The sequence below is a fragment of the Amyelois transitella genome, chromosome 20 (assembly GCF_032362555.1).
Source record: "Amyelois transitella isolate CPQ chromosome 20, ilAmyTran1.1, whole genome shotgun sequence".
NCBI classification, from domain to species: domain Eukaryota; kingdom Metazoa; phylum Arthropoda; class Insecta; order Lepidoptera; family Pyralidae; genus Amyelois; species Amyelois transitella.
In genome coordinates, this window is record NC_083523.1 from 1,852,725 (window position 1) to 1,877,619 (window position 24,895).

At 36.5% G+C, this 24,895-nt stretch overlaps 2 protein-coding genes and 2 pseudogenes across 2 annotated transcripts; 2 read left to right on the forward strand and 2 right to left on the reverse strand.

The window, feature by feature from the left end:
- Positions 1–3,377: 3,377 nt before the first annotated feature.
- LOC132902986 (KRAB-A domain-containing protein 2-like) lies at positions 3,378–7,992 on the reverse strand (annotated as a pseudogene).
- An 11,192-nt stretch (positions 7,993–19,184) lies between these two features.
- LOC132902948 (uncharacterized) lies at positions 19,185–22,233 on the reverse strand. The gene is made up of 3 exons (XM_060949994.1): positions 21,608–22,233; positions 20,110–20,674; positions 19,185–20,058 (listed from the first exon to the last, which is right to left on the reverse strand). The coding sequence occupies exons 1-3, from the start codon at positions 21,983–21,985 to the stop codon at positions 19,946–19,948; spliced, it is 1,056 nt and encodes a 351-aa protein (XP_060805977.1). The 5' UTR covers positions 21,986–22,233; the 3' UTR covers positions 19,185–19,945.
- LOC132902947 (uncharacterized) lies at positions 19,356–21,565 on the forward strand. The gene is made up of 2 exons (XM_060949992.1): positions 19,356–19,856; positions 20,727–21,565. Exons 1-2 carry the CDS (start codon positions 19,356–19,358, stop codon positions 21,495–21,497), a joined length of 1,272 nt encoding a protein of 423 aa, XP_060805975.1. The 3' UTR covers positions 21,498–21,565.
- A 999-nt stretch (positions 22,234–23,232) lies between the features above and the next one.
- Positions 23,233–24,889, forward strand: LOC132902933 (uncharacterized; annotated as a pseudogene).
- Positions 24,890–24,895: the final 6 nt, after the last annotated feature.

A 24,895-nucleotide genomic window follows, 5' to 3' on the forward strand; every position in this document is an offset into this window, starting at 1 on the left:
ATATTTATTCAATAAAATGGTTTATTTAATGTTTAAGGAACCCTAGAAAATTGTAAAAAAAAAAGTTGTTATTATGAATTTTGAGAAATCCCATGTCTGTGACATACAACATTGCGAAGACCAGTAATAATTTCATAACAAGTGTCGTATACCACCAACATTGCGGCTTACCTTAGATGAAAATGATGAGAAAATAAAAATATAACAATTGTAAAATTTTGAACTTTATTACGAAAAAGAAAGAAGTAGATATCGTGAACTTACTGTTCAAGAAAAAGAGAGAACTTTACTAACTTTTAACATGATAATCATAGAAACAATTTCTTTTTTCTAGTAAACACAACCTCAAATTCATTTTTGGCAAAATACGCTAGTATAACCTTTCGTACAAAGCTTACATCTTCCTTGCTTTACAAACGTAGGAAGGTGTCCTATACTGTCGTATCTCACCGAATCAGGTGGTCTAGGCGCAGCTGGAGCTCTTATTTTTGCTTCTGCCTGATTCTCAGTAATTATGTCAGGAATGCGTTGTCGTTGCAGCAATTCCGCTACTAATTGAATTCGAAAAGCTTTCAATGATAGTCGCTTTTTACCAAGTGGGACTGTCAAATGTCTTCTATACAGAAGCCAGGCATTTTTCACGCATATGTCTAAAGATTGGGCAAACAGAGCCATATACCATCTTTTGGTTTTAAACGTAGACCGATACAGAGCTATCAACATGTCTGCCAAATCAACGCCCCCCATGTGAGCGTTGTATTGCTTGACTATCTGAGGACAATCTACGCTTACAACAGACTTCATATCTTTTCGAAATTGAAATATTAAAATAAATGTATGCTTAAGTAAGATCAGCTTACTTTTCTTCGATTCCTTCTTCTGATAGATTTTTTAACCAATGGGTAACAGGTAGATTATCTTCAGGATCCCATTCATCCGTTTCTACTGTTTCTAATACATCATTCATTATTTTTGGGTATTTGGTGACACTGCTGGCACCCCCTCTATTTACGGTGGACTTCATTTCTACGTACTCGTTCGAGTCAGATGAAGATCATGAGGTCTCTTGACTCCAGCGCAATTTGGGCGGCGTCCTACTGCTTACCGTCTAGCTAGCAGGACGGTGGTGGCTGGTGGACTTCAACCGGCCCGCTCCATGATATGGATATTTGATAGTGGTCGCTCTCGGCCCGTGTTTTAAACCAGCGCAAGGCAATGTCTATTTTCTCTTCTTTTATTTTCTCCTTTACCAAATTCGCATCCACACCGGTGTAGCCGGTAAAATCCCACCGGGTTTATTTTTGGGGTATTTGGTGACCCTGCTGGCACCCTCTCTATTTAACGTGGGCTTCATTTCTACATATTCGTTCGAGTCAGATGAAACCATGAGGCTTCTTGATTCCAACGCAGTTTGGGCGGCGTCTTGCTGCTTACCCTCTCTATTTAAGGTGGGCTTCATTTCTACGTATTCGTTCAAATCAGATGAAGACCATGAGGCTTCTTGATTCCAACGCAGTTTGGGCGGCGTCTTGCTGCTTACCCTCTCTATTTAAGGTGGGCTTCATTTCTACGTATTCGTTCAAATCAGATGAAGACCATGAGGCTTCTTGATTCCAACGCAGTTTGGGCGGCGTCTTGCTGCTTACCCTCTCTATTTAAGGTGGGCTTCATTTCTACGTATTCGTTCATATCAGATGAAGACCATGAGGCTTCTTGATTCCAACGCAGTTTGGGCGGCGTCTTGCTGCTTACCCTCTCTATTTAAGGTGGGCTTCATTTCTACGTATTCGTTCAAATCAGATGAAGACCATGAGGCTTCTTGATTCCAACGCAGTTTGGGCGGCGTCTTGCTGCTTACCCTCTCTATTTAAGGTGGGCTTCATTTCTACGTATTCGTTCATATCAGATGAAGACCATGAGGCTTCTTGATTCCAACGCAGTTTGGGCGGCGTCTTGCTGCTTACCCTCTCTATTTAAGGTGGGCTTCATTTCTACGTATTCGTTCATATCAGATGAAGACCATGAGGCTTCTTGATTCCAACGCAGTTTGGGCGGCGTCTTGCTGCTTACCCTCTCTATTTAAGGTGGGCTTCATTTCTACGTATTCGTTCAAATCAGATGAAGACCATGAGGCTTCTTGATTCCAACGCAGTTTGGGCGGCGTCTTGCTGCTTACCCTCTCTATTTAAGGTGGGCTTCATTTCTACGTATTCGTTCGAGTCAGATGAAGACCATGAGGCTTCTTGATTCCAACGCAGTTTGGGCGGCGTCTTGCCCCTTACCGTCTAGCAGGACGGTGTTGGCGGGTGGACTTCAACCGACCCGCTCCACGATGTGGATCGAGTAGCTGCCATCGCCGGTGCAGCAGTGGCCGAACAACAACCTCGGCTTGCACCGATGTTGTTTCTCCATCGCATCCACAAAATTGTTACACCCTAAAATTAAAATTGTCTTGCAATATATTCAGTTGGCTAACATTCTTCACTGTCGAGCACCACACGCACACGGCGGCACTTAAGTGGCACGAGTTCTTCTTCTGAACCGATTTGAAAACTGTCGTTCAACAAATTCACTTCGATGTTATCAATATTTTCCAAGTCTTGTTGACTTATCTCTAAATTCTTAAAGTCGTCCATAATGTAGGTAATATAAAAACTAAATGCGTTGTAAGGATGGCGCACCATGGGTCGTTTTTAAAAAAACACAAATATACTGCTTAGATAAGAAATGATTAATTCACTTCACACCCACAATGTTATAAAGAAAATTGATAAAATTCACGGACCGATCTAAAGGGAGGTTTGCGGCTTACTAACTCGTCACGCTATTTAAAAACAGTTTTATATAAATTTAAAATGCTTGTGCTATCAATAGCTGCATATTAATTATGAACATAACATCTCCCAAAAGACTGAGCTTTATACAAAATAAAAGTAAAAGCGAAGGATCTGAATGATCAAAATTAGAAATAACAAATAAAACTTAAGATAAAATATGCATAAGCATGCTTATGTCCTGAAATGGAAATTTATCCATATGAAAATAAAATTAAAAATTGGTTAAGTTAGTAGGAAAGTTATCTAAGGGTCTGAAAGCGACCTTTCTTTTAAGTTTATGAATTTCTATTTCAGGGAGACATTTTATAGACTTATTATCATGTTCTGTTGATTTGGAAGAAATATCAATTAATTCTATAGATGAACTTACTTTATTATCAAGTCTTTTAAGTTTTTTATTATAACATTGATTGTATATCTGAATAAAACAAGCTGAATTGTCACAACAGGAGTTTTACCATTTTTTATAAATCTTATATAATATATAAAGTATGATCACAGTTACAGAAAAATAAGCGAGAGCGGATTTAACAATGTAACCTATAATTCTATGGAAAAAGTATTTTTACTATACCGCACGAAGTAGCAACCCATTGCCCATTTTGTAGAATTATTGTCTGGCATCCAAGCCCGAAGCATGTTCTCCACATCTTGATTGTTCCGCTCAACTCTTCCCTGGGTCTGCGGGTGTCCCGGAGTACCATGTATTATTTTACAATCCGGGGTATGTTGGCCCAAAGGGCAGAATGTCCAATGTGTCAAAATGCCAAGGAAATAATGTCCTTTTGTTAAAATGTCCAGTGGTCTGAACATCCAGGTGACTTAAAACCAAATTGTTAAAAAGACAAACTGATATTAAGTCCATTTGTCAAAATATCCTATTGTTAAAATGCCCAGTTGTCATAACATCCATGTGTCAAAACAACAATTGTTAAAATGTCAATTTGTCATTATGTCCAGTTATCAAAACACCCAATAGATAATATGCGCAGCTGTCATAATGTTGAATATCAAAACACCCAATAGCCGAAACGTCTAGTTGTTATAATGTCCAGTTACTGGAACCACAAATTAATTGTTAATTACCCTCCATCTATGCAATTTCTTAGAGCCTTATCACATTTGCGATGTGCGAGCGAATTTCTCATACAAAACTCGTACGCGGCGAACTCGCTGCGTCTTCGCCTTTATACAAAATTCGCTCACAAATCGCAAGTGTGATGAGGGTGTATTTTTTTAGCGAATTTTAAATGAAGACGAATACCTACGCAGCGAGTTCACCGCGTAAGAGTTTCGAGTTATGTAACAAATAAGACATCAATTAAAGCTTAAAATTTATTTCTTTCCAACAAAAATCAACAGAAAATATAACTTAAACAATTGTCGCTTTCACATATTCCCTAATATTAAATCATCGATAGGAACAGGATATTATCTACTTAAACTTACAATTGCTGGCACATACTTATTATTTACACTGTTTCTGTAATTTTATGCAGCCTTGAAGAAACTGCAGTGGCGTAATATTTTTCTCAATTACGTCGTGTAATTTTTCAGTATACTTTTTATTGAATAAAATCACACTCCTTTTTCTCTTATTACGGTCAAATAAACTTCTCTTTATTACGTAATCTTTGTGTTTTGCCTCTTTTCGTAATAAATCTATAAATTTGAATAAATTTCGCTTCGTGGCGTGCATCCTCTTCTTGATACGACTGTGCCAAGCCTCGACAGAGTTGTTAGTTCTGTGTCTATCACTAGAACAACTTATATCAGCCTGTAATGATTTTGACAGCCATTCTTTGACAAAATAATGTTCAAAATTTTCGATTTCTGAACTTTTTTCAGAATTGGAATTCACGATATCATTCCAACCAGCAGAAATCAAATCTTTGGGCAAAAGTGGCAAATTGGAAGTTAAGCGAGCTAATTTCCTTCCCTCCATTTTATCACAAAGATTGAGCTGCTTTGCTTTTCTCCATATAGCTCTTTGGAAATGAAAAAAACAACCTGTTATTTCACATTCTGGGAAGACCATTCTCATAGCGTTAATCTGTGCCTTCTCGTAATCGCACTTGAATTTATTAATTACTATGTTAAATTTATCTCTTAGTGTAGAGAAGACACGTAAATATGTTTCAGTGCTTTTGTCAGGGAGAAGAGCGTATACCACTGGTACTACGCAAGTATGTTCATTGGTGCTCTCTATATCCATGTGAATACTGTACAGTTGATAGAAGGGAGAAGGCACAACGTCAAAAGTACCATCACCAAAGAAGGTTGTTTTGCTTGAAACGAGGGCATTTTTCATAGTCTTCAAAGAAAGTTCGGTACTAAAAATGAGTAACTTATTTGTGTCTCCATCTTCACTAATCAAAAATTTATCTTTCAGAATATCTGGTATTTCTACATCTGACAGGTTGTCGAATTTTGTCGATGTAACATTAAGTACATTATTGCGAGCCCTATACATTGACCGCTTTAGTGAGTCAAACGTAGGCACGTGTGTTGTGTTGGAATCGGAATCACTGTCGTCATCCGCCTCATGTAATGCACTAAAACACTCCTCATATATCTTACGCACAGGAGAGTAGCGAGTGCATACATTACTTTTAAAATCTTGTTTCGCTAGGTGTATTGCGTTTTTAGATGTCATCGCCTCGCAAAGATGCGTACTCTTTCTTATAACCCTCGTCCCTTCACTATTTATCGTGATTGACGCCGCACATTCGTCTCGGTTCACGCATCTCCACAGAGTGGTGCCGTTAATGTTTGAACCATTTCTATTATACCTGTGCAATCCAACTAGCACTGTGTCTTTGCCTTTTTGATTTTTACTAAACGTTATTTCCTCCATATTACGCCGCGGATATTAAACCCAAACGAGATCGACTGGATGACAGGAAATGTGGTGACATTTCAACTTCATTTATTTAATTTATTTATTTATTCATTTATTTATTCAATGAATTTATTTACAGCATGTACAGGAGTTTGACAAAAAATATTAATTACTTTGTTTGAAATATATAAAATAAAAACTAGCGTGTAGAATTTCGGGAATTTGCTCCGAAAAGATTTATTTGATGTAAGGGTTGCATCGTTTAAAATATTTGCGTTAGAAATTGATGGACCTTATATATTAATATTTCATACTAGCAGCCCGTCCCGGCTTCGCACGGGAATTGAAAGAAAACGGTTATATTAACAAAAATTACAAATTTTAGCACACTGATACACCAATCTGGATACACCAAAAATGAGGAATCAATGCGGGGTCTCCATACAACGACTCGCTTTATTTACTACACCAGTAGGGTTCCGAAGCCGTTAGGTACTATACTACTAAGAAATGCACTACTGATGAAAATTGTGACTTAGAGACTTGTACACATTCACTATAATGGTCTTTATATCATCTGGACATTATGACTCCTTGGGCATTTTGACATTTTTTCATATTAACAAATGGTCTTCATATCATCTGGACATTATGACTCCTTGAACATTCTGACTCTTGTACGTATTGACCAAAAGTCTTTATATCATATGGACATTATGGCTACTTGGACCCTCTGACCCTTGGACATATTGACTTATAGACTTTTTGACGTATGGACATTATGGCTCCTTGGACATTATGGCCCTTGGACGTATTGAGCTATAGACTTTTTAACGTCTGGGCATTATGACCCCTTGGACATTCTGCCCTTTGGGCCAACATACCCCGGATTGTTATTTTACACTCCGGCCACATTTTAACCATTTCTTCAATTATGTTAGCAGTGAATTCTTTGCCGTTATCGCTCTGCAGTATATACGGTGCTCCAAATTCTAAAAATATTTTAAGCAATTCGGTGGCAACTTCACTTGCTTTTTTTGTACTAATTGGTCTAAGGTGTATAAACTTAGTGCTATGATGCTTAGTAGTTGAGAAGTCATTTAAACTCACCGTCTGGTGCTGACTGTAGATCAATCAGATCGACTTGACCCCTCTCATTAAAATCTCTAGATATAATTGGTTTAACTACGATGCCTTTCTTTGGTATGTTATGTTTAGATTCACAGACAGGATACAATGAGACGAATAAGTCGATTGCTTTTCTCACAATAATAAACCTATCCTTAATTTGATACTGAATTTTGTCTCGACTACCATGTCCGCAGCTTCTATGAATATCTAATAATGTGTCGTAATATTCTTCTAACGGTATTATACGAACCGTTGGACTTTCAGGGCAATCTTTTTTAAAATAAGGTAGACCAGATCACTAATACTCATTACCTCATATTTTTTTAACCAGTAATATAAATAATAATAATAATAAATCATTTATTTCAGACTTGCGTCCATATCTTCATACATTGCATTATAATAAATAGGAATACATAGATTAAATCAAATTAAATTAAATGTTAATTTGAAGAGGCAGATAAATCTATCTACTTCTCCAATCCAACATTGTTGGAAACATGCAATTCATACCAATGTGCCCACATTGGACTCTCAAGTTTATTTGCAATAATGTTCATGACGCCGTTGGGACTACACCGGACTCTACGCATCAGGGAAGCCGTCCGTTTACGAATGATTGCGTAATAGTCATCTACATTAGCATTCGCAAACATCCCCGACGCGCTGCAGAATCGAGGCAGTCCCATCAGCGCCCTGAAAGCATTATTGTACTGGACACTATTGTGCAGGCGTCTACCGAGAACCAGATTCTATAGACACCTTAGCATCTTTTATGTGCCGGATAACCTCAAAAATCTTCTCAGTTGTCCACGGCTTTTTTACAGCTCCCGCTTAAAGATCGTAAAACTTTTTCAACTCATTATAATAAATGTCTTTATAATCACAATTATTTTGCGAAAAGTCTTTTGAACACATAGTATTTGCCCTTTTTTTATTACTTTTTGTGACCAAAATCACTACTTGACGCCATTTTGTTTGTTTTGGTCAACAGCGGCGCACGTGGTAAGAAACAGAACTAAACCGCCTTCCAAATAAAGTCTTTAAAGGAGTGGTAGCAAGAACTGCCGTTTGATCCTGTGAGCTCTGACTTCCAAGAGCCTCTTCAAAAGAAGACATCTTAGCAGCAAACATGTTCTTCATTTCGCTCATGTCCTTGCACAGAATGGAAAGAGAGTCCATAGTGATGATAATAATTATGTGTCCAAAGAGTGATAAGTGCCTTTGAAAAATAGTCTGGCAAGATAATAATCAAAGTAAATTATAACATGAAGCAGATAAATTGTATTAATAAATTAAAATTATATTATTTATGAATTAAAATTATGGAGCACTTTTGAATATGTGTTTACTTTTTAACAGCTACCGCCGAAAAAAATTTTTTTTATGTCACAAAATCACTACTTGACGCCATCTTGTTTGTTTTGGTCAACAGCGACGCACGTGGTAAGAAACAGAACTAAATACTTCAATTTGCCGCGGCATTATCTAGATGAATTCAATCGTCAATCAAATCTTCAGGCTTATTAGATAACGACACGGCATAATACATTTTGCCTTTGGCGTTTTACATAACAGCAAGCGTTTATAAACTGACGACGCCGTATGTAAACGGCGGAATCATACAAAGTGCCTGCGACATATACATGAGATGAGCGAAACTGTAGTTTGAAAATATGCAATACAATAATTTTTTTAATGATAACATTCCTGTACCCTGTAATGTATAGTCTTTAATTTCATGAGTACATTTAATAGTTAATTTATTTGACTGGACATATAAATATTTTCCATCATTTAATTTCTGCCATACATTCACATTACCATAAATTACTTTAACCCGGCGTCATTGTGGCTACTAAATAGAACTTGGCCGTTGTGGCAGGGTAAATTTTATCCATGTACATTATTGTACACTGAATCAAGCTTATGTCAATATTAGTTTTCTATAATAGGGAAATAGGTAGTTAAATACATTATTAATAGAAATCAAACATATATTTATCATAAAATGAGCATATAACTTATCAAATTAAATATTGTTATTCTGCGATATTTTTTTTGAAACATAACTTAAAACGTTTATTCGAAATTATAACATTATAGACATTTACAATGTTATAAATTGTTAATTTTGAATTGCCCTTTTTCTAGATGGGGATGATGGATGCTTTTTTTTTATTCATCCGTTCGAGTACATTTTTGTATGTTACAATCTCTGCTTTATTATTAGTAACTCGTTTTTTTTCGGTTTCTGGGAGGATCATTCTTGGCTATAGTTTGTAGTAATATCTCTTCGAATAATATGTTTTCATGTTCCTGTTTTGGAGGTTTAATTGTTTGTACATCTAAAATTTTTAATGTATTTTGTGGATCGATATTTTGGAAATTCGTAGATATTTGTAGTTTAATTGGAGTCTGGTTTGGTTTTTGTCCATATTCTTGTTTTAAAGTACACGTTTGAAATTCTTGGGTCTTAGATAGATAGATAGATAAAACTCCATGAGAGCAAAACATACAAAACAACACAAAGCAGATATAGATGGTACAAATGCGGACTTATCGCTAATGCAATCTCTTCCAGTCAACCTTTGGGTGGAAGGAAACCGAACAGGAGATCGGCGTTGGCGCAGAGTCGCGCAGTCTTACCTTTATTTACATACGTCTTTGGCTCCACACCTTTCATTTTATTTACTTTTAGTATATTTTCACATGCCGCTCTTGCTTTATTTCTGTCTCGATTTTCTTTTTCTTCGTATCGTATATATATTCGCTACTAATATATGTATATTAGTAGCGAATCTGCCGAATTACGAATATGTCCAATACAGAATCTGTCGTACACCGAACAAAGGACGGGCACACATACAAACTCGTAATACAGTTGAGAGATGCTTCAGGGTGTGGAAGCAAAGATTTCGGTATTTACTTAGAGGTTTTACCACAAAATTAGATATCACGAAACTATATATTGTTGCATTGGCAATATTGCATAATATTGCAATGCACAACCAAGATCTGCTCGAGGTTATAGAGAAAACCACAATTAAAATCTAGACTTCATTTATTCTCGTAACAACTCCTTCAGGGGAAATGTTGCAAGGGCAGCTTTTATTAATGAAAATTTTTAACTTATACCAAATCTTTGTTAAAACCCATTCTTTAAAATATTATAAAATAAAAGATAGCTTTGCTTACTATAAGTTTTTATTTTCTAAAAAATCAATATAATATCTTCTTACACAACTATCAAAAACTAATTATGTAGAAAGAAGCTTCTTTTCTAATATTTCTCGCTCCTGTATGACCGATTTTAATTTTTCCTTTTGTATTTTCATTTTTAATACATGCTCTTCTTCAGCCATCTTTATTTTTTTCTTGTGTATTTCCATTTTTATTGCATGCTCTTCCTCGGCCACCTCCATATGCCTCATATGTTCTTCATCCTTTAACATTTTGCTATGATTTACCATTCTATTTACATAGTCATCTTGGTCCTGTAATATAACAAATAATTGAAAACCGGCCAAAATTTCTGTCGTTGTGTTGATATACAATAGTGAGGTTAAAATAAGAGGCAGTAAACTAAGATAATATAATTACCTTTTTTGGCTTTGGATATCTTCAACACCAGCCGAGCTGATAATAACTTTGTCTCAGATGGATTTGGAGGCCGAACTTCGGATTAAAAATCTTTGAAGGATCTGGATTTATGGATGTATTACCACCTAAAGCTTGTATCATAGCAAGCAGAGGCTTCAAGCACATTGAAAAAGTGCTGGCAAAAAACCACTTTCAGTTGATAAGACCACCTAGTGTTAGCTCCCCCAAGAAAAGTTCAGAAGACGAAGTACCTACTACGTTCGATGAAAATTGCAAGTCTTCGAATCCATATTGAAAGAGTAATTAGAAGATTTCGAGAATTTGCTTTTCTAAAGCCACATGCCTGTGTAGATCATTTTCTAATTCCCCATTTAGACTATAGTATAATCATTTGTTATGCACTTGTGAATTTACAATCACCTTCAATTAAAAAAATAAAAAACAGTATTTTCGGAGCATAGCTTTATTTAATAAATTTATGAAAGTTTTGGACAAAAAAATGTGCTTAAATATTATATATATATCTTAGGGAATACAGCATCTATCCAGAATTTCTTTTCAATATTCATAATAGATACAATGCTGTTATCATATGGCACATGGTAAATATCTACTTTTATTATTTCAAAATTTGAGTGAGTTATACAGAAAAGTGCTATTTTCCTTTTGCTGAAAAACATTTGCAGTTGTACTTGTTGAACACAAGTACAATTTGGTGTTATTTTGTTGTCTTTCACAAGTATGGCAGATATCGGTTGAAGGACATTTCACATCTATTGTATAATTTTCAGTAAGCCCGTCAGGTGTTGCATTAAAAATAGGATTCTTGGCATTAAGGAGTAGTCCAGCTTCTTAAATTTAAATCTGAATAGCAGAAACAAAAATATTAATTATGTACAACAAATGCCTTGATTCAAACATTACAAATTTCTTTTATTCAAAATATTCAAACAAACCACCGCTGGATCACTATTATAACATGTAGCGAGACCAGATGATTGAATGTGACGCCATATGCTTTGGTTCAAATGAAAAAAACAAAGCTTATTTAAGCAGGTTGGAAAAACCATTTTTATAGCTTTCATTGCTGCACGTTCAAAATCGGTAAGGATTATTTTTGGGCACATAAATTTAGTAAGGTAGATTTAGTAGTAACAAACTATGTGAGCGTTGGTAGATCAGTGGTTGAAGTTTCATAACCCCACGGAACGGATACACTAAGTTGATTATTTTTAGTGGCAAAACACGCCTAAACAAGCTTTGTCGACGAATCCTTCTTTTGGTAGAAGGTTCTGTCGTCGATTCACTCATTAACGTATCGTTTTGTCGGCGAAACGTTCGTAGTAGAAAGGTTTTGTCGTTGAACAACGCACAAACGAACCATTCTGTCGGCTGCTCATCCGGCACAGAAACATTTTCAAAATTCTTTCAAGCGCCGGCATTAATGCGAGCCACCTTGTTTTACTATAGCCCAGCAGTTTCTAATACTCTGTGTCAGTGGAATCACAGAACTATTTCAGAGTTTCCACTCGAATGGTATATTCTTTCCTCCGAAATTACAGTTCGTATTGTCTCCCGAAAATTCCACTATTTTTTTATTTAAATCATTGCAAGACAATATGTACTTCTTTCAAATAATTGACAACTATATCCGATGTTTCACCTGGTTGCTCTCGAAACTCTAAAATCTTTAAGGCCTTCACAAGGTAAAAAATAGCGAATTAAAACAGGGAATAATTATATCGAGCCGTGATTCGAAGCATCTGTCGATAAAGTGATATAGTGGGCTTCGCGAAGGTGGTTATTTAATTCATCCAACGCAAAGTAGGTGCTAGCACATTTTCAACAATAGCTTGAGGTTTTGAGCACGAATGATGGTGATAATTAATATGAAAAATCATGTAAATTACATGACAATTAGTAAAATATATTGCATCTTTATTTTTTAATTTTCTTTAATTATATATGTTCATACGTTACGCCGCCTGTCAAGGTCTTATGCTGTTCAGAACCGCCTGTCATTGTACACATTTCTTGTTTTTGTAAAACTTACAATAGTTTTCTTTTGTTACCTTGACAATGTTAGCATAAATAGCACTCCGTGTTGTTGTAACAAGTAACATGGTTTTTTTACTGTACCTATTATTTAGTACCAATTTATTAATTTTCTTTTTTCAATTTGTTTCAAATAATAAGAAAAATACTGACTCAGTTAGATTAAGTAAGCGTAAGCGTTATGTTTGTGAGAAAATAATTTTACTTTTGTTATTTTGTACTATTTATTTATTTATTTTTATCATTAGCAATGAGAGAGCTTAAAAATTCTATTGGGTAAGTTGTAGCATCAGTCTGATTTACTACACTGTTATATGATGTGTATACCACTTCATTCCATACCAATTTCTTTGATGGCAGTGACTTGGTCGTTTCTTGAGCAAAGTATCGCACGTTCACATAACCAAGAAGTTCTGTCAAGTTTTCTTTAGGAAGGATACCGTCGCCTATTATATGTGTTGCGTTCTCTATCATCACTCAGCCTTTTGCGTTTCGGTAAACGTTTCCGAAGCGCGAGACAATGCATGACGTTCTTGGTCAGCACACAGCCGATTTGCGTTTCCGTAAACGTTTCCGAAGCGCGAGACAATGCTTGACGTTCTTGGTCAGCACACAGCCGATTTTGCGTTTCCGTAAACGTTTCCGAAGCGCGAGACTGCATGACGTCCTCGGTCAGCACTCAGCCGATTTTGCGTTTCGGTAAACGTTTCCGAAGCGCGAGACTGCATGACGTCCTCGGTCAGCACTCAGCCGATTTTGCGTTCGATTTTGCGTTTCGGTAAACGTTTCCGAAGCGCGAGACAATGTATGACGTTCTCGGTCAGCACTCAGCCGATTTTGCGTTCGATTTTGCGTTTCGGTAAACGTTTCCGAAGCGCGAGACAATGCATGACGTTCTTGGTCAGCACTCAGCCGATTTTGCGTTACGGTAAACGTTTCCGAAGCGCGAGACTGCATGACATCCTCGGTCAGCACTCAGCCGATTTTGCGTTTCGGTAAAGGTTAGCCCCGTTAAAGCGCCCGACAGCATGTGCACCTCTCAGTCAGCAGTTAGCCGGGTTTTTCTTTGGGTTGAGTTTTCAGAGGCGCGAGTAGATGCATTCCGCTTACGTTTAGCACGCAGTCTAGCTTGTCTCTGAGTTAAAGTCTCCAAAGAGCGAGAGCGAGAATAGCGCTACCGATTAGCCCTAAGTCGTCCCTGTCTGTCTTCGAAAGACTCTTGAGACCTCATCATCCTCATTCTTTTCGCTACTCTGCTGGCTTGAGACAGGTTTGTCCTCCTTTTCCTAGTCGTTTTTATAAATATGAAAAGCAATTTACATTCAGTAATCCAGAATATGAATATCAATAACAATTTGCAATTTTTTTCTATGAACTGACACTGAAACTCAATTAGAAAGCAATAATAAATCGAGAACGTTATAAAGTTAGCAATTACACCAACCAAATCCTGAACCCTAAGCAAAAGAAATCCAAAAATAACAGCAATATCTGTCGTGAAATAAATTCTACATACTAACACCAATTCCTAAACATATTTATTTATTTTATATGTAAAATATGAAAGTATAAAACGTATAAATAATAACGTATGTAAATAAACGTATATATAATAAATATAAAAGCAAAACAACGTTTGCCATATAAATAATTTTTCACTAAAAGGGTATAAAAATAAATGTTGGCCGATTCTCAGACGCGTTTCACCAGCAAAATTCAATGCGCCACAATGCTGGCAAACAACGGCCATTGGACCAATGCAAACTAAACGATTCAAGGCGTAGTAGATGGTGCAATCATATCGAAACGCTGCTCGATTCAAATCAATACTTGAACCATTTCTTCTTGCAATTCGAAGATTATTCCTCAGTTCATCTGTACGATAAGCTCGACGATTTCTCGTTTCTAATTAAAGAACTTCTAAGGAAAATAACGCATTTTTCAAGTATTCGTCAATTTTTCAGTATTTTTAAGATATATTCTGCTATTCCTAATCCCTAATCGCATGAGTATGAAGGGGGCAAAAAAAAATTTTTTTTTTACTGAAAATGTCTCTTGTTTTACCTTATATAATAGTTGAGGTGTGAAAAAAAAGTAATAATAATTAAGAAAATAGTCGACGAAGCCATATACATATGGCTTATACATACAGCCATATACATATGGCTTCGTATGCATTATAGCAAAACAATATGATTATCATTAGAGATCGGATATTAGGATGCATATTTACCTAAAGTTGGGGTGTTGGGTTAGTATGGAACGTACTTCTATACCTCAAAAATTCCGGGATTTGGCATTGATACACTTAATATTCTAATTTTGTATTCGAACTGTATTCGTACTGACTAAAAAATCACGCGGTATAATTCTGGAATCCCGGTAGGTAGGTAATTTTTTAATAAATATGATCATCCATCACTTATTATTTCCAGGATTTAAAATAATTCGAATCCCGAAAGCAAGAAGCCGCCTCCATACTTACTTAGCCAAAATATTAGTTTAGGTAAATATGCATCCGTTTATCCGATCTCTAATTGTCATTGATCGTATGCATTAACAATTAAACTTTATGAAATTCCAGAATACAGTTGCGTTTGTCATTGAAACATAAAGAAACCTTACACTTTCCATATTTCGTGAAGGAACGGTATTTTAACATGTGTTCAGCCCTGAATAGTTGTTATGTAGTTGTAAACGCGCGTTGAACGCTTGTCATCTGATCGTACCCTTAAAAAGCCACGTTAAGGGTCGATGATCTGTTATTATTTTAAACTTATAGCCAAATATATAAAAAAACAATGTAGATATAAATATATAATAAAAAGCATCTTAATTTTAATCCAAAATAGACTATATGAGTTATATAAACAAATATGAGCTATTTTTTATTAGGATACCTTATCATATTATTCTTACGTCTGAAAGCTGGCAACTTCGCTAATTATTAATTATCTAAATGTATTCTATTCTTGACAACTTTAACATGGTTCAATCTTTAATAGCATATCTTCTACAGCTATTGCCGCTGGCCAGGAACAGAAGATGGGCACACTATTAGTATTCCCGATTTTCATGTCATCCAACCGATCTTCTTGATCTCCATTTGCCCATCTTATACTGATTAAAATATAACTGCCAGGAGGAGTGAATAAACAAAAATATAGACATATCATAGTCCATAAACGCAATAATTAAGGAAGTTGCCATACAATACAAGCGTTTTGTAAGGGGCGTTTTGGACTCGTCCAAATTATGTGTTACCTCGTATATCTCAGGTAGATTATTGTTTATTGATGACACTATTTGACCCGTGTTTCAGTTGTTGTGAAACTAGATTGATACCAAAACAAAAAAAACATTGTCATCATGCCTATTGATACAATCTCTGCGTACTTCTTTCGTTAATTAACATTGGTAAGGAAACTTACTTCGCGAATGGCACACTCCCAAGGCTCCTTGCTTTCATTCATCTTGCCTTTTGGGAATCCCCAAGACACTTGTTACAAGTGTTGTCTTATTACAAGAATTTCTTGTAATAAGACTACAAGCATACGTGCGGCAAGTCCGTATTCAGAACGATGGCTCCAAAACTTGGTATACGCCTTTTATGTTCCTTCCATATCGTTATAAACGTTTATACATAGTTTGCTTAAGTGCTGACGTAGTTCCGGTACATGCTGTAAAATGAAATATTTGTCTTCCATATAACATTGCAATAAATATTTCGCGAGTCTTTGAAAAAGTAAGTGCGCGATGCACTAGATATCTAGCTGATAATTTACGAGTATAAGCAAAATAATATTAATCTTCTCGGTTTATAGGTGATGGACACATATGCTTGAATGAACGCTTGACTATTGTGCATTTATATTATCAGAATATTCCACCGAGCCTATGACCTCCAGCGCACTATCTGAGAGGCAGCCATGCAACTACAAGCATACGTGCGGCAAGTCCGTATTCAGAACGATGGCTCCAAAACTTGGTATACGCCTTTTATGTTCCTTCCATATCGTTATAAACGTTTGTAGTTTGCTTAAGTGCTGACGTAGTTCCGGTACATGCTGTAAAATGAAATATTTGTTAATACTTCCATATAACATTGCAATAAATATTTCGCGAGTCTTTGAAAAAGTAAGTGCGCGATGCACTAGATATCTAGCTGATAATTTATAAGCAAAATAATATTAATCTTCTCGGTTTATAGGTAATGGACACATATGCTTGAATGAACGCTTGACTATTGTGCATTTATATTATCAGAATATTCCACCGAGCCTATGACCTCCAGCGCACTATCTGAGAGGCAGCCATGCAACTACAAGCATACGTGCGGCAAGTCCGTATTCAGAACGATGGCTCCAAAACTTGGTATACGCTTTTTATGTTCCTTCCATATCGTTATAAACGTTTGTAGTTTGCTTAAGTGCTGACGTAGTTCCGGTACATGCTGTAAAATGAAATATTTGTTAATACTTCCATATAACATTGCAATAAATATTTCGCGAGTCTTTGAAAAAGGAAGTGCGCGATGCACTAGATATCTAGCTGATAATTATAAGCAAAATAATATTAATCTTCTCGGTTTATAGGTAATGGACACATATGCTTGAATGAACGCTTGACTATTGTGCATTTATATTATCAGAATATTCCACCGAGCCTATGACCTCCAGCGCACTATCTGAGAGGCAGCCATGCAACTACAAGCATACGTGCGGCAAGTCCGTATTCAGAACGATGGCTCCAAAACTTGGTATACGCCTTTTATGTTCCTTCCATATCGTTATAAACGTTTGTAGTTTGCTTAAGTGCTGACGTAGTTCCGGTACATGCTGTAAAATAAAATATTTGTTAATACTTTCATATAACATTGCAATAAATATTTCGCGAGTCTTTGAAAAAGTAAGTGCGCGATGCACTAGATATCTAGCTGATAATTTATAAGCAAAATAATATTAATCTTCTCGGTTTATAGGTAATGGACACATATGCTTGAATGAACGCTTGACTATTGTGCATTTATATTATCAGAATATTCCACCGAGCCTATGACCTCCAGCGCACTATCTGAGAGGCAGCCATGCAACTACAAGCATACGTGCGGCAAGTCCGTATTCAGAACGATGGCTCCAAAACTTGGTTTACGCCTTTTATGTTCCTTCCATATCGTTATAAACGTTTGTAGTTTGCTTAAGTGCTGACGTAGTTTCGGTACATGCTGTAAAATAAAATATTTGTTAATACTTCCATATAACATTGCAATAAATATTTCGCGAGTCTTTGAAAAAGTAAGTGCGCGATGCACTAGATATCTAGCTGATAATTTATAAGCAAAATAATATTAATCTTCTCGGTTTATAGGTAATGGACACATATGCTTGAATGAACGCTTGACTATTGTGCATTTATATTATCAGAATATTCCATCGAGCCTATGACCTCCAGCGCACTATCTGAGAGGCAGCCATGCAAATATTTAAATTTAATTATTGGTTTAAGGTTTTGGTTCACAAACAAGTGAATCAAAATCATCTCGTAAACTCTATCCAGTTAGTAGGCGAACCAGAAAACTAGGCAATGGGACATCTGGAAATTTTACTGCATCGGTGCGTTCGTTAACCGAGACTCGACAGGTACTATGTACTTGGGTTGTATTGCATGAGGCTGTAGGTAACTGATTTAGGTAGGAAAATGATCGAAAATCCTTAGAAATGCACTCATAGTATGAGTTTTCAAACGCATCTCTTTCTAACAACTCTTTATTGAGATCAGTGGATAATGTTTCTATCCGATCTTGTATTTTATCAAATTTGTTAAAGATCTCGAGTGCTCTCTGTGTCCTCAACTCGAGGTCCATAGCTAAATCTGTTGTGAAAGAATCAGGTTTAATTTTGGATATTAGGGTGGTCCTTATTTTTGACTTTTTTTTTTAAATTCAAATGTCAAATATATAGCTGATTCGAATATATACCCTTAAATATGAAGTGAGTTTTTTTATAAAAATTTTTTGTTAAGATTTAGAGGTCAAGGTTTGACAGCTGGTAGAGCTGTCAAACCTTGTACAAAAAGCATCGAATAACAGTCTAAATGATAGTTACAGTGATGTTTCATTTAAGTGTTTAAATCACATCAACAAGTGAAACTCGCATAGACAATCGCTGTCTATCCCCTCCACCCCTCTAGGGCTCTTCTGTACCGACGCGTCGAGATCTAGCCCGCCCCGCACTTGTTGTTAACAGAAATTGTTCTGTTATTGCCTTGAGCAGCATTAAGACATGATTGCGTTCTATTGGGTGGCTTTCTTTTAAAGGTTTATAATGTCATTTCGTTGAATTATTTTTGCAAAACATTTACTAACCATTACCGGCAAATTGTGTGCTCTTGATGGTCCTTTTCCTTCTTGGTTAACAAGTTGTCTAAGTAACGTTTCAGTTATAAGACATATTTTGACAACGATTACAGAGGGATAAGTTAATCCTCCAAAATCTTTCAGGCAAATAAGTTTGTGAAAATAGAGTTTTTCAGCAGAGAGCAATTTATTTTGGTCTGTAGCTTTTTAGTTACGAATCCTCCAATATAGGCCACAACCAGCTCAACTGCTTCTGGTAGCTGACGTTCTACGTCCAGCATGTTTTAAAAAGCCATACAATTTTCCACCTCCGTGTCAACATTGAGGCTTGAATCATCATTGCTTTCTATTAATCTATAGGTACAGTTACACATGCTCATTACTAGCATGCTAAAAAACGTGCTATTAGTATGCTTAATATGAGTATGCTTATGAACTGTTTACATTTGCTAGCAATAAGCATGCTAGTTTTAAGTATGCTACTAAATAAGCATGCTCAAAGCAAACACTCCAACACAAATGCGATTTTAGCATGCTCTTTGTTAGTTCAAACAAAACCATGGACGATGAAACAACCATCCGTACGGAGCTTAATAAAGTTATTCTTTTGCTATCGTTGCAATGCATCCGAAGACTTCTCTCAGGTAGAAAGAGAAAAAACCAATGTAAAAGGAATAGGAAGATTTGGGTCCGTGATTGGCTAAGTAGAAGGGAACAACTTGGAGCAAGTACTCGATTGCTAGTAGAAATGCGAGAAGAAGATATTGATGGTTACAAAAATCATTTGCGCATGTTACCGCATCAGTTTGACGAGTTACTATCTAAAGTTGAAAGCGCTATAAAGAAACAAGATACACACATGCGAAATGCTATTCCACCAAAAGTGAAACTGGAAGTGACATTGAGGTATCTAGCAACTGGAGATTCGTTATACACATTAGAAGCACTTCACAGAGTTGCAAGGTCTACTATATCTCTATTTATACCTGAAGTGTGTGATGCAATATACAATGTTCTGAAGGATTATATGCGGGTAAGTAAAGTAAACCAGTGATTATTAGTTTAAATCAAGTATTTATTGTTTAAAATCTAGATTAAAAACTTACTAAACTAAATTTAACTTTAACACATTTTCCATGCTTTGTTCAACAAATCTTCTTCAGAGACAGTAGAATCTGATTGGGATAACGCGTAAGGAAGTGTGTAAGTGACTGTATTTGTGTTTGTACTGGGAGGTATGAAAGTCATTGTCTGTGTGTTTGTAGTATTTGTGTTTGTACTGGGAGGTATGAAAGTCATTGTCTGTGTGTTTGTAGTAGGAGGAGTGTAAGTGACTGTATTTGTGTTTGTACTGGGAGGTATGAAAGTCATTGTCTGTGTGTTTGTAGTAGGAGGTGTGTAAGTGACTGTATTTGTGTTTGTACTGGGAGGTATGAAAGTCATTGTTTGTGTAAAGGGAGACAAATTTGGGTACTGGCGTCGACGTCTTGCTGCAGTCAGAATTGTTTGGATCTCATGTTGTACATCTAATGCGTCGTACAATGGTAGAGTTCGCAATTGAGCTGCAACATTTTGAGCAAAATAATGGAATTCGTCGTAATTAGGCGGTGCATTTATAGCAGAACTAATATTTTGTAAACGATCGAGAGCATATGTAATGGGTTCTTCTTGTAAGCTTCTTTTTCTACGTCGTGTTGATGAGTTATTAGATGAACGCGATTGTGATCGATCTTCTGTAGTTGGACTAGGAGAGGGTGATAACACATTCATCGATTGCGGCGTCAACGAGTTTGAATATGAAACAGCGTCACTTGGTTGTGAATCTTGCGATGGCTCGTCTCTGTCTTGTATCTGTAAAAAAAATATATTAAGTTTATAAAATACTTATTTGTTTTTTTTACAGATTCCCGGTTCTGAAGATTGGAAACGCATTGAACATGGATTTAGAACTAAATGGAACTTTCCAGGTTGTGTCGGAGCGTTGGATGGCAAACATATAAATATATTCGCCCCTGATGATACTTCTGACTACTATAACTACAAGGGCGCTCATAGCATCATACTTCTGGCATTAGTTGATGATGACTATTGTTTTTCATACGTAAATGTTGGGACTAATGGTAGAGCTTCTGATGGAGGTGTTTATCAAAAATCTAATTTAGCACAAGCTTTGGAAAATAATTCTCTCAATTTTCCGGACCAATCAGTTATTGTGGCAGACGCTGCTTTTCCTCTAAAGTCATACCTTATGAAGCCCTATCGAACAACTCCAACGCGTAAAGAAAAAATATTTAACTACCGTTTATCGAGAGCCAGACGAATCGTTGAAAATGCGTTTGGTATTTTAGTGACACGATTTCGAGTTTTTATGGATGCCATAGATATGGCCCCCAAAAATGTCGATAGAATTACATTAGCTGCCTGCTCTTTACACAATTGGCTTCGGAAAACATCTGATATGTACATCACGCAAAGATGCGTCGACTTTGAAGATACACAACAACGTGTTGTGGTACCAGGATCATGGAGGGCACAACTACGGACTGCTTTGGAAGGCTTACCACCTACACGCTACGCTAACCACGCTTCTCGACAGGCAGGAGCGATAAGAGACACCTATGCGCAGCTCTTTGAAACTACAGAGGCGGTACCGTGGCAAGGTCATATGATTTAAATTAATAACTACATAGAAAATGCTGTACTACTTATTCTATGATATTAAATAATTGTGTGTTACTAACAGTTACGTGCATTTTTATTTAAGTATTGTAAACCAAAACTCACCAATTCCATAGAAATAGGGTCCCTGTAATCGCCAGTGTCTCCAAGGAAAGAATGCATTTCGTGAAACCAGGACATAGATGGGTTGTACACAGTAGCGGCACCAGAACCGGATCGCTTGGAATTCTCAATTTTTTTTAATTCGCTGTGGTAAACGGACCTCAAGTTCTTGATTTTTGATTTTATAATTTTCACAGTCAAAGTAGGATCGTCCATGTTGGTTAATAAATCTTGATATGCATTATTTCTTGCAATATTGTTTTTGTACTGTGGTATATGCGGATTCCATAGGCACTCGTTGTTCCGATATAAAATTACAAATTTCAACGTTTTTTCATCGCCCCAGCGAGACATTTTTGGCGAGAAATTGTGCACGCGCATCTACTGTGAACGACTGATCGCTACTAGCATGCTCAATAAGCAAACCTGTTTACACGCGCTAAAAGCACGCCCCCTTCCACCCGCGCCGCAGGTAGCATGCCCAAAAATCGCACGGCCGTCGATTTTTGAGCATACTCGTAATTAGCATGCTAATTATTAGCAATGTTTCGACACACATACCACTAAGTAGCAATTGCTCAATAGTGGCATGCTTTCGTGCTAGTAATGAGCATGTGTAACTGTAGCTTATGTCTATAACCAGGGGAAGATCTATTTATAGCAGAACTGCAATTTAATATTGGAATGTTCTCTAAAGGAATGCAATTCCCTGTAAATTTGGACCGAAGCTCTAAATTTAGTAAGGTTTTATTATAAATGCCCATGAATTGAGTCGCGTTTGGGTTATTATTGCAACAGCCATGGTTATCACTCCAAAAAACAATTCTAAGTGATCTTTGCTAAATTTGTATGGCAAAATGAACTGAAGACTTTTTTTATTTTCTATTAATTCTGTAAAAAGGGTTTTAAAACTAGTTATGCGAATCAGTAATCCAAGAAAACCTGTTTTAGATTGGGTGTTAGTAATTAATTTTTGATTATTAGTAACTATTGTTACCTTTTCACCGTGAACTTTTCGAGTACTTTTATTTTGGACATTTACTTTTAAAGTTTCTAAATAATTACTCGAATGATCAAAAAATTCGAAAAGTTCATCTTTTCGCTCAACGGTGATAGGCTTTTTAAAATTGTAACCACCCAAAGACCTTGTGTTTAATACATCGAAGAGATTGTTCATTATTTCGATAAAGTCTATCGTCGTATCGGCATTTTCAAATTCTTTTAATTTTAAATCATTCGAACACAGTCGAAGTAAAGTAGCAACACTGTGACTTAAAGTTTGTGTAGCGAGCTTAACATTCATGATGTTGTTTCTGAATTGTAAATGCCGTTATGTGATTTTATTCCCAAAGTGAAGACCTATATTATCTTGCACATTTTTAAAGTTCTCTAAATATTGCCATTTGATTTCGTTATGCCATCTCTATCAATGAAAACTCTTTTGGCCTCTAGCGTATTCCTAACAAGCTTGACCATGTGGCATGGGTCTAAAATTACTACAACTGGACTTTTAGTTACTGGATGCTGGAAATGAGTTCTCAAGTTTGCAGTGTCATCAAAGTTGCATCCTAAAAGTTTAGCGGTAGCGAAGTTAGAAGGACAACCGTCAAATGTTAAACTCACTACATCTGCACCGACTTCATGACATCTTTAAAGGCACATCAATATAACATTACATCTTTGTTCGGCTGAAAAGCCATTAACCAAAATCTATCCCAACGGTAGCTTAAATGAATCATTTAACGAAACTAGCATAAAGACGTACGCTTGAGTGGCAATTTCTCCAGGACCATGTGTGACAACTCCATCAACATCATGTCAGTAGTCAGTGTGGCTTCTACACCACTTCACGGCACATGATGGCATTTTAAATAAATCGATAAAGACAACAATATCCGCAATAGAAATTTTCTCGACGCTACCGCACGACTCGAGTGCCACGGCGAACTGACTCGGCGCGCGGCTCCTATTTTAAGCCCCGCTGCAAGCGAGCGAGCTACACAACTGCTTCAAGACAAACGGTATCCTGTTAAGGGTACAGTAATAGGCGTTGGTTCTACAAAGGAAGATATCAAATATGTTACTCATGTTAATGTAGAATCAAAATGCGAATCATTTAGTATGAAGGTCAAAACATTATGTTATGTCAAAGCAACTAACCACTAAAATTCCCTCAAGATATATCAATGCAAAATGTTGGTCACATTTAAATGGATTAGTTCTAGCTGACCCAAGTTATTCTATACCGGGTCCCATAGATTTACTGTTAGGAGTAGATGTTTACGCTCAAATTATACAGCCTGACTTAGTAAAGGGGTCGCCAGGTTCCCCATGTGCACATAAAACAAATTTAGGTTGGATATTATTTGGGACAGTCAAAGATAAAATACAACCTACATCTGTAATTGTTATGCATCATCAAATTATAGAAGATTTTTTGAGAACGTTGTGGGAGATAGATAGTGATCCGAAGAGAAAGCAGACAAAGGAAGAACAGCTGTGCGAAGCATTTTACGAAAAAACCTATACAAGAAACACTGAAGGAAGATATGTTGTCAAACTTCCTTTTAAATATGACAATTTATTAGCGCCACATATTAATACTAAACAAGTAGCAATGAAACGTTTGTAACAACAAGAGAAAAGATTACAAAAGTCCCCTGTTTTAAGAGAAGAATACGAAAAGGGTTTAGAAGAGTACCTGAGAATGGGGCACATGGAAGAAGTTCCGCAAGACGAATTAGACAATAAATCTGTCTATCTACCACATCATGCAGTGGTAAGGAGGGCCAAAGAGTAGAGTGTAGCAAGTACCAAGGTTAGAGTGGTATATGACGCCTCTTGTAAAGGTGAAAATGTGATTTCTTTAAATGATGAACTGTTGGTGGGACCAGTTTTACAAGAGGACTTGCGGAGTATAACCATGAGATGGCGCATGTCCGAGATTTGTTTTTTGAGTGATGTTGTTAAAATGTATCGAATGGTCGTAATGCATAAAGAACATAGAGATTACCACAGGCTGCTTTGGCGGCCAGTTACAAAACAAGCAGATAATCAAACGAATGGTAACGATGACATTAAAGATTTCAGGTTATGCACGGTTACTTTTGGTACTGCAAGCGCCCCCTATCTTGCGATCAAGATATTCATGAAAATTGCAGAAGAGGAAGGCGCTATGTACCCAGAAGTTTCGAGAAGATACCTATGTTGATGACATAATGTCTGGAATGGACACCGTAGATCAAGCAATATAAGTTAGTAAAGATTTGATAAAGGTTTTACAACGAGGAG

What these genes read in the sequence shown, in the direction of transcription:
- LOC132902947 (XM_060949992.1), top strand. Translation starts at nt 19,356, where the DNA reads ATGCTCTTTGTTAGTTCAAACAAAACCATGGACGATGAAACAACCATC. An exon ending in TTCTGAAGGATTATATGCGG is followed by an intron (nt 19,857 to 20,726) that starts GTAAGTAAAGTA and finishes TTTTTTTTACAG; the next exon opens with ATTCCCGGTTCTGAAGATTG.
- LOC132902948 (XM_060949994.1), bottom strand. Translation starts at nt 21,985, where the DNA reads ATGCGCGTGCACAATTTCTCGCCAAAAATGTCTCGCTGGGGCGATGAA. An exon ending in ACCCTATTTCTATGGAATTG is followed by an intron (nt 20,675 to 21,607) that starts GTGAGTTTTGGT and finishes TTTTTTTTACAG; the next exon opens with ATACAAGACAGAGACGAGCC. An exon ending in ACAGACAATGACTTTCATAC is followed by an intron (nt 20,059 to 20,109) that starts CTCCCAGTACAA and finishes TGACTTTCATAC; the next exon opens with CTCCCAGTACAAACACAAAT.